Genomic DNA, 10,748 nt, shown 5'->3' with positions numbered 1-10,748 from the left:
GGGTTGGTGGCAAGCAACATGCATTTAAGATGCATTAGAATGTGTCCTGCATGTATTTTTTTGTAAATTCATTTTATAATTCTTTTTGACAATTATCTGTGCCTTAGCTGCACTCTAGTTCTGATATTTAATGAGGAGTACATAAAAATATCAATTTTACAGTCAAATGTTACATGGTATGAAAAGTAGTTTGAAATGCACATTTTCATGTTTGGCCTACATCTGACACAGAAAATAGCATCACACTTACCAACTATTTTTAGTTGTAAAATTTAGTGAGTCTCTTTCATTTGTTATAGAAAAGGCACTTATGAGCTTTCACTCAAGTCTGGCTTCATGTGTTTTGCGCATGTACCTTAATGTCTATAGAATGTGTCTCAGTGGGGCAGAGCAACTTGCGGCGAGCGTTGCCATCTTGATTTATGGTCCAGTATCCCGTCATCCTGACTTCAGGCAGAGGTAACCTACAGACAATAAACTGGTCAGGCCTGAAAATAACATCAAACTGAGAAATCTTATTTTCACAAACTGATGTTAAGTGATTGTGTTTAGATCTGAAAATAAATATTGTAGCTATTTTAGGGGTTTTAAATAGTGATCAATAAATCATAAATTAATTCAAAACAAATGTCTTGAAGCATGCTCAAAAATCCAGGTAGATAAATCTAACAAGGTTGAGTCAGGTCCACTGGAGGATTCTTCTTGAAACGTTTCATCTTTTATCCAAAAGATTTCTTCAGTCTGAGGAGCTGCAAGTAAACTAAGCAGCATCTGCTCATAGTGGACCAGCCAGTTTGCTGGGGAAAGCCAGAACTAGCTGCTCACATGCAAAAGGAGGACCATCAGCCAAACAACAGATCATTAGTGTCCTGATGACTGCTTGCTATTCACAGAGGGCTGAGTGATACTTACAATAACAGCATTATAAGAGGGGGGACAGTTGAACATGGAGGCCTCCACCCCGTTTAACAATGAACGGTTTCTCTTCACAAAGATGGCCTCCTTCACTCCTCTCCCAATGCAACGTTCCTCTCTATCCAGGATGTGAACATATTTATCCCTGAAAGAGTGACCGCTGGTCTGAAGATGAGTGTAGACCGCAGAATCCTGGCCTGATGATGTTGATCTTTTGTGCTGGGCCATCCTTTTGGCCAGTGGCTGTTTAGTTTCCCCGATGTAAGACTGATCACAGCCCTCCTGACACTGAACAACATACACAATATTACTCTACGGGGCGGCTGTGGCTGAGTGGTTAGAGCAGGCGTCCTCCAATGCGAGAGTTGGGGGTTCGAATCCAACAACAGTCACATGTCGAAGTGTCCCTGGGCAAGACATTGAACCCCTCATTGCCTCTGATGTGTGTCCCATCAGTGTATGAATGTGATAAAGCTCTGATTAGTCTCTTTAGAATGATTTGTTCAATTATCTTTGTAGAGATCTAGTAGAGTGCTGTATGAATGGGTAAAGGAGGACACAGATTGTACTGTAAAGCACTTTGAGTATCTTGAAATAAGATAGAAAGATGCTATATAAGTACAGTCCATTTACCATTTACTCTGTTTGTGCCGGGGGACTGGATCTTTGGGATGGACCAGTCTTTGCTGTAATGTATTCTGAGGTTTGAAAGCCACTGGGATGTCATGTTTAGAAAATACTGCAAATGTCTCAGTGTCTCTGAAACTCCCAGAACATACAAAATGACCACTGATCTGGGTTCCTCCTTTTCACCTGATGGCCGACTGGAGTCCTGTTTGGGTTTCTTCTCTGCTTTCAGGAAGGCCAAGTTAGGATTTCCACATTACTCCTGGACCTGCCATTTGTGGGATTTCTCCTTCGATAAACAGATGTCCATCGTTAAACAGGGCTGAAGGCCTCCAAGCGCAATTGTCCCACCTCTTATAATGCTGTTAAACATTAGACAGACTACTTCACTTCCTGTTTTAAAATCTCTTCTAAAACACACCACACTTCCCCTCAGGAAGGAGGTTGAGGAGCATTAAGTGTAGAACCACTAGACTGAGGAACAGTTTCTACCCTGAAGCTGTTAGACTCATAAATCTCTAATCAGGATAATCACTGTGAAAAATCACATCATGATGCTGCTGATTTGTTTCATGTTGATGGGTTCATGCGTGCTCATCTGCTCACACAGACTCATGTTCGTGCTGCTGTTTGACGTAATGGTTTTATGCTATTAGTGCTTAGTGTATAATTTAGTTGATATTTTTCTTAGTTCATAACTTAGATCTTATTACCATTTTTCTTTTACATTTTATTGTTGGATGTAACTGGGATCCTGTGTACATAATCTTGTTCCACCACATGTACCACATGAGATGCGGATGACAAATAAATCTCTCGGACTCTGACTCTGTATTCACTGATTAACACAGTGCGATTTGATTTAGTATTTTATTGTTTCTCATTGTTTTTGTGTTTTTATTGTTATGCTTTTTATTACATTTTGTTATTATTTTTCTTTTAATTACTGCCTTGATCTTATTGCTAAGCACTTTGGTAACAGCTGCTGTTTTAAATGTGCTTTATAAATAAATTTGACTTGACCAAAAGATTTTAAATTGAAAACAAACATTTTCATTAAGTCTAGCAATTTATTGAGAGGATGAGTAAATATAATGGGAATAATAATGTATGTTTGAGTCCTTGTTCAGCATGTCATATCTGACCAAATGTTTACTGGTTTTCTCATGAATAAGTGTGGGACCAGGGACACAAACTTTGTGGTGGCTGGTAGGGTGAAAGACCCAGTGTGACTGCTAAACACACACATTCCCAAGGAGAGGAGGAAGGCCATCTAACCAATAAATCTCTACAGTTGTGTTTGAACGTTTGTGAACTTTTTAGAATTGTCTGTATTTCTGCATAAATATGACCTAATCATCATCAAATTTTCACACTTCACAACATGTTTGTGGAAGTGGATCATGGCAGGAACAAAGGAGATTTCTGAGGAGCTCAGAAAAGAGTTGTTGATGCTCATCAGGCTGGAAAATGTTACAAAACATCTGTAAAGACTTTGGACTCCACCAATTCACAGTCAGACAGATTGTGTACAAATGGAGGAAATTCAAGACCAGTGTTACCCTCCCCAGGAGTGGTGGAGCAACAAAGATCACTTCAAGGTGTGGAATAGTCGGCGAGGTCACAAAGAACCCCAGGGCAACTTCTAACAACTGAAGGTCTCTCTCACATTAATGTTCATGAGTCCACCGTCAGGAGAACCTTGAACAACCATGGTATCATGGCAGGGTTGAAGGAGAAAGACACTGCTCTGCTAAAAGAACCTTGCTGCTCATCTGCAGTTTGATAAAGATCACATGGACAAGACAGAAGGCTGTTGGAAGAATGTTTTGTGGATGGATGAGACAAAATAGAACTTTTTGGATTCAATGAAAAGTGTTATGTTTGGAAAAAGGAAAACTCGCATTCCTGCATAAAAACCTTATCCCATCTGTGAAACATGGTGGTGGTAGTATCATGGTTTGGGCCTGTTTTGCTGCATCTGGGCCAGGACAGCTTGCCATCATTGATGGAATAATGAATTCTGAATTATATCAGATAATTCTAAAGGAAAATGTCAGAACATCTGTCCATGAACTGGATCTCACGAAAAGGTGGGTCATGCAGCAACACAATGACCCTCAGCACACAAGTGGTTCTACCAAAGAATGGTTCAAGAAGAATAAAGTTCATGTTTTGGAATGGCCAAGTCAAAGTCCTGACCTTAATCCAATCCAGATGTTGTGGAAGGACCTGAAGCAGCAGTTAATGTGAGGAAACCACCAACATCCAGAATTGAAGTTGTTCCTCTTATTCTCCTATTCTCTTTATACATGCTGCCACTTGGTGATATTTTCCGGAAACACAACATACCCTTTCACTTCTACGTCAATGACTGTCAAATTTACTTCCCCCTAAGACACAATGGCACATGCTCTATTCAACCTTTGCTCGACTGCCTGGCTGACATCAGGGACTGGATGGCTTTAAACTTCTTAAGTTTCAATGAAAAGAAGTCTGAAGTCATGTTGTTCCCTCCCAACGACACGATCACAAACCACTGAATCGACATTTCTGCTCTAACCCTGTCAGAAAAACAAAGAGTCACTAATCTGGGAGTGATAATGGACCCTTCCCTGAAACTTAACAATCATGTAAACATGATTGTTAAATCATGTTTCTTCCAACTGAGGCGGCTGTCTAAACTGAAGCCCATATTGTCCAAAAATAACCTGGAGACAGAGACATGCATTCATTACATCTAGGCTTGATTACTGCAATTCGCTCCTGTTTGGTATCAGTCAGACCTCCATTGTACGACTACAACTGGTCCAGAATGCAGCAGCCCGATTTTTAACCAGTACAGGCAAAAGAGAGCACATTACACCAGTTTTGGCCTCACTGCACTGGTTACCGGTTCACCGTAGAATCCAGTTCAAAATACTCCTGTATGTCTACAAATCGCTGAACAGTTTCGCCCCCCCTCTCTCTAATCTGCTACAGCCGTATGTCCCACCACGCTCCCTGAGGTCAGCGGACCAGTTGCTTCTCACAGTTCCAGGAACTCGTCTTAAGCGCAGAGGTGACAGGGCCTTCTCTGTAGCAGGACCAAGACTTTGGAAGGAGTTGCCTCTGATTGTCAGACTGGCCCCCTCCCTCTCGGTTTTCAAGTCCCATTTAAAAACCCACTACTATTCAGTAGCTTTCAACACCAGATGATCTGTGTTTTGATCCTGTATGCTCCACACTGGTTAGTCGTCGTATTTATTATCTGCATCGTTTTTATGGCTATATTCTGATTGACCTCATTTTGTATATTCCTTTGTGTGTTGCCTGTTTTTCTGTCTGTACAGCACTTTGTTTGGTCTTGTAGCTGTTTTAAGTGCTCTATAAATAAAATGGTATGGTATGGTATGGTATAGTTCTGTGCAAAGGAATGGGCTCAAATTCCTCCAAGCCGGTGAGCAGGACTGATCAACAGTTACTGGAAACGTGTAGTTGCAGTTATTGCTCCACGGGGGTGGGAGGTGGGAGGTGTCACATCAGGTACTGAAAGCAAAAGTTCACATACTTTTACCACACAAATATGTAATATTGGATCATTTTCCTCAATAAATATATGACCTAGTATAATATTATGTCTCGTTTGTTTAACTGGGTGCTCTTTATCTACTTTTAGGACTTGTGTGAAAATCTGATGATATTTTAGATCAAATTTATGCAGAAATATAGAAAATTAAAATTATAAAGGCTTCACAAACTTTCCAGCACCACTGTATGCATATACAGTACGAGGAATGAGACGAAGAAGAAAATTATGGAGAAGATTTTGTACAGTATGTACCAGTAATCAGTTTCCTAATTGTACAAGGAAAATACTTGTTTTTGCCCTGTTCTGTTTTCAAGGCTTACTTTTTAGTTATAAAACTGAATTGTCTTGATGAAGATGATTTTTCAAAAGAAAACAGGAGACTGAAGAAACAAATATTTTCCTTTATTTAAAAGATGAAAATGCACATTATTGGGGACACTGTAGTGGATAGTTAAATGTTCTAGGATTCGTACACACTACTCGGAATACTTTATTATATATATATATATATATAATATACTTTAAATATTTTTTTTAACAAATTTTCTCCTGAATTTGCACCTCCCGTCTAAACACAGACGTTTTGTTAAAAAAATGTTTTCGGTGTCTTTAGGTGGAGTAGAGATCTAAAGCTTTTGGGAAACAGTGCCGTAGCAGTTTATTTCCCACATGCCCTCTGTTACTTTGTTCCCTAAAAACCACTAAAGGCATTTTCTGTCTCACTCACTGTTTAAACTAGTTGGTTACTCAAAATTGCAGATGAATTGCAAAAATATTTTCTATTTTTTTCCTCACTGAATTTTGAGTGACCAGAAAGCCATTTCGTCAAGTTTTCAATGACCAGTGTTTGTAAATCAAGTACACAACATCTTGAACTTGAGTTGATAGTGATTTAATCAGAATCAGGTTGTAAAAATTGAGGTTTTAATTACAGCAGTGCTGAATTGCTTTGATAGTGTCTACACAAAATCCTAATAGGTAACTTAAAGTAAATGTTTTAGTCATTTTGCATTTAGATTAAATAAAAAGTCAAATAGAAGAAACTTTTTTGGGAATTTGTTTGTATGTATTTATAGTAAATGTGTTACGGAGGGAGGAAGCAAACAGATTTAAAAGACTGGCAGAAAGCAGTCTGCCACCGTTCAAACTTGCTTTAGCAGCTTCTATATATGTGTTAGTTACATTTAAGTAAAAATTGTTGGTATTACTGCTAATCATTATTTTAGAAATAGAGCATTTTGAAAATTTCAAGCATGTTAAAGTTTTATTAATTTGATCATTCTTGTTTAAAGCAGGTACTTAAAACTGAACATTTTAATATTATGTTAATTGAGTTGTTTGATGTAAAACACTCTTTAACATGATTTACTGGAAATAAAGATATTTTGGCAATTTGTATAATCAGTTACTGTGAGTTGCATGTGTCCATTCTGAGTTCATTAGAAGACCAAAAATATATCACGTGATAAACAAACTACTTTGTTTTAATCCATTTAATTATTGTTATACTGTACATGGAAACAGACTATTATGGCATTCTGAAGATGTTTAACAATAGATTTATTTGATCGTATTTACTGTGTTTCATGCACTGTTCTGCACTGTGTCCTATCTATGCTAACATATGTTTTTGGTGTGCATGTGGTCCTAGCATCATGTGCTCCCAGTGTCTTACTCCTTAGCCAGTTTGACAGATGTGGGCTTGGCCCCAATGGGAATCCCGTGCTTGTGCAGAGACTCAATCAGAACCTCCCGCATGTCTTTGTTGTACGAGTCGAAGTCGAAGACGTTTCGCACCACATTGGCCAAACCCTCGTTGGGAAATTTCTGATAAAGAAGCAAAGTGGAGTGAGAGAAAAAGATAAATGAGTGGAAAAAGATGGAAATAGAAATTATTCATTGGTTGAAGGAAGTAGGAGGTATTGTTTTTTGAGTGTAATAAAGATGGGTAAAAAAAAAAGATTTGAATGACAGGACAGTTTGGCAAAAACGATAAAAGAAAAACACCAAGGAGATGGAAAAAAAAATTGCTTAGAATTTCTCAAAGTAGTAACGTCTGAAATACGACACAGGATGATACTATCAAAACAAATTCATTATGATTAAATCCACTAGAGTTTATAAACTGTGGAAAATAATTTTATAAACAATATATTTATTCTAATGGCAATTTTATCCTGATGTTGTCACCATGGCAACACTTAAAAATGTTTACATAAACATACAGAGGAAATTAGAAGTATTTACTCTCGGATGTTTTACTCTTTTATCGTTGTCTTAAATCAGTCATAGTCCATATACCCATGATTGAATAAATTATGATTATTACATATAAAAGAACAATTAAAAAAACTTCAACGTCAAAGTGATTTTTTACAGAGTAATATTAATTAAATAAAAATATGTGATGTAAATAAGTGATTGCATGAATATTCACCCCCTTTAAATGTGATTTTCCTAACGCAACGCAGAAAAACGGTTATTGAAAAGTACAAGCAGGGATTGTACACAAAGAACCCTAAACATCCCAAGAAGTTTTATTAAATCCATCACTAAGAAATGAAAAGAATATGGTCATGTGTAAATCTACCAAGAGCAGGTCAGCCTCACAAACTGAGAGACTGTGAGAGAGGCCACTAAGACACCTGTGACCACACTGAAGGAGTAAGTCTTCAGCAGGTGAGACTGGAGAGACTGTCCATCCAAGAACTATTGTCGGTAATTCTCTAAGCTTTAGGAGAAAGTGGCAAAAAGAAAGTCACTGAAGAAAACTTAGATAAAATCTTAGCAAACTCTAGTCATGTTTGCCTAACTCTTTCACCTAGAGTGTGGCATAATTTAATTGATAGTTATTATGAATATGTATGCAACCAATCATTTTACATTAGATATTTTAAGTTATTTAACTGGTATTACTCTGTAGAAATTTGATTTCACTTTGACAACAGTTTGGTCTGGAAATCAGTAAAGAAAACTTAAGTGCTCCATCAGCCAGCACCTAACGAACCGTACACCCCACCACACATCAGCGTCAGCACAGCTGAGCTGAAGGTCTGTAAATCTGTTCTTTTATCATGGGTGCACAACTTCAGCAGACACCAACACTGACACAGAACTCAACCACAGGACAGTGGCTTTGGCAGACTCTATAAAAAAGTCTGGTCCAGGGCTTAATTTGTAAACCAATTGATGCCGGAACACAAATAGAAGGTGGTCTGGCAAAGGGGAGGTGGGGGGTCCTCCCCCAGAAAATTTGGAATAAAAGAGATTCCATTTCCTGCATCTTGGTGTATTTTAACAGGTTGTTAAACATCTGTAAACATTTGATTAAATTGATTAAAAACAAGTCTCTTTTGTAAATGACGAGGCTCAATGAGACTAACAACCTGTATAATGAAGGTTGAATTGAAATGACTATTTTAGAGCAGTGAATAGATCAGCTCCGATTCTGTCAAGTGTTCTAACCCCCCTAACACCCCCCCCCCACACACACACACACACACACACACAAACTTCAATGTCTGACCCAAACTCTTCTCAGCTAATTTCAGTCCCGCGTGCTGTTCTGCTCCAGTCTCTATCACCAACGCCTTCAGGTGCTTCAATTCTCTGTTGTCCAGCTAAGGACAATCCATCCATCCATTTAATTTACATAATAAATTGGACCGTCTTTTCGAAATGTTGATCCTGTTATTTTAACTAATTTTGAAATGTGCAATGTGAAGAATACACATGAAATATGTTACTCATACTTTTTTTTTAACTGTAATCTTTTTTATATATTATGTTTGAAATGTATGCAGGAGTTCTGACACATGGACAGTTGTGCGCGCTCTGCAGAGCTGTCTGGAGACGGTCCTGTTCGTAAAACGTGCACTGTCTGCAGGGCGCACAAATGAGCAGGTGAAGCTGACACCCCACCCACGTCAAAATTCCATAAAATACAATGAGTGGTTAGTGCTATGTTTGTGCTGGTTTGTGCCGTTAAAATGTTCGTTTGTGCTGCTTTGGTTTCTGAGACACATCTGAAGGTGGATGAAGACGCTTCATCCCCGCGGGACATGCAGTCAGCGTCTCTGCTGGCAGGAGCGTGTGCGTGAGCTGTTACGCCTGCTGCAGCAGTAACATCCACTCCACAGACGCGGACATCTCCTGTCATTGTATATTTAAAAAATAATCAAAATAAAAATGCGCAATGACTTTGAACTTTTATGCGCGGAGATATGAGCTGCTGGATCCGAGCAAACAGTTGCTGGAACAAACACGGTGAAAATGAGGGAGTTCCCGGATCTTGTTCCAGCAGGATCCAGCTCAAATTAACCACTGGTCTGGTCCAACAAAGACCTGAGGACAGGGACAAAGGTCTAAATATTAATCCTGTATGGATCGGAGACATGGGTGACATACTGTTAGAAAATATTTTGTGTCACAGGTTATGAATGTTTTATATTGTGACTGAGAGCACCTGCCGTGATTATCTCGACATGAGGCTAACTCGACTGAGAACCTCAGGTTCTCCTGTCTCCCATTTACTGTCTCTCATAACAAGTTTGTTATCTTGGCCTGGACTTGTGGCGTCTCCCTGATGCTCAAGTCTGTGCAGACAAGAGTAACAGGATGTGAGAGATGGAGGAACACCCACTGAAATGTTATGATGATGTTATAAAAGTCAATAGAAGACCAAGTTCTGAGTTGATTCTGTGACACTGAATGTATATATGTATATATATATATATATATATATATATATGTATTCTGTCCTTATGCACCCCTTCAAGCAATAGCCAGTTAAAAATCTTCACCTGCCACGAGTTTGTGGTTTTCTATTTAAGTAAACATTAGTGAAAAAGATTTTTTCTTACACATAAAGAAGGCACCCACAACTCCTAGAATGCTTCCACCTGTACTGTCTCCACCCCATTTTTAACATCCACTGGAGTGATTACATAACCAACACCTTAGTCCTCCAGCAGACTGAGAGCACTAGTATTGAGGTCAATATATCTTAGACATAAAAATACTCTTGTGATGCGGTGACATATCACAACGTGGCATGTGGTTGATGCAAACTATGAGAATTAAAGGGGCGTTACTTTATTTTCATGGGCTTGGAGAAGCATAGCATATGATGCTCGGATTGGAACCATTAAAAAAGCTCACTCTATATTTGTAAAATATTTAATATTTAAAAGTTCAAATTATATTCAAACTGTACTTGAAGGTTTTACATTGTTTCACTTGTGCATCAAACAGCTAAGAAGACAACGATCACAAATCATGCAATAAACTAATTTTTTACAATGTTTTTATATTTTTTAGTTTAGTATTTTCATGAATTAGATAAGTTGTTACCATAAAATTCAATTTTTTTTGTTCTTTGTGTTCACTTTTTTGATTGTATGTTCAAAATAAAAAAAACATCAGACTGTTTTTTTTTTTCAAATTTACCTTTTTTCTCCAGAAAATGGCCAACGTTCTTAGTTTCAACATTTGCTATGTTTTCTTTGTTCCATTGTGAATAAAAATTGTTTCATAAAATTTGCTAACCCTTACTTTTAAGATGTATTTATCATCACAACAAATATATGTATATATATATATATATATATATATATATACATATATATATATATAT

General features: G+C 37.9%; 1 protein-coding gene across 1 annotated transcript in view; it reads right to left on the bottom strand.

The window, feature by feature from the left end:
- Positions 1-10,748, bottom strand: part of vwa8 (von Willebrand factor A domain containing 8) — a 152,043-nt gene that overhangs the window by 85,599 nt on the left and 55,696 nt on the right. Inside the window, exons 26-27 of the mRNA XM_037686695.1 lie at positions 6,789-6,940; positions 356-464 (exon numbers count right to left, since the gene is read on the bottom strand). Of these exons, the coding sequence (XP_037542623.1) occupies positions 356-464; positions 6,789-6,940 (261 nt within the window). The remainder of the gene's footprint in view (positions 1-355; positions 465-6,788; positions 6,941-10,748) is intronic.

Source organism: Nematolebias whitei, chromosome 13 (genome assembly GCF_014905685.2).
Source record: "Nematolebias whitei isolate Nwh7 chromosome 13, NemWhi1, whole genome shotgun sequence".
In the NCBI taxonomy this organism is placed as follows: domain Eukaryota; kingdom Metazoa; phylum Chordata; class Actinopteri; order Cyprinodontiformes; family Rivulidae; genus Nematolebias; species Nematolebias whitei.
This window is presented reverse-complemented; position numbering and strand designations above follow the sequence as displayed.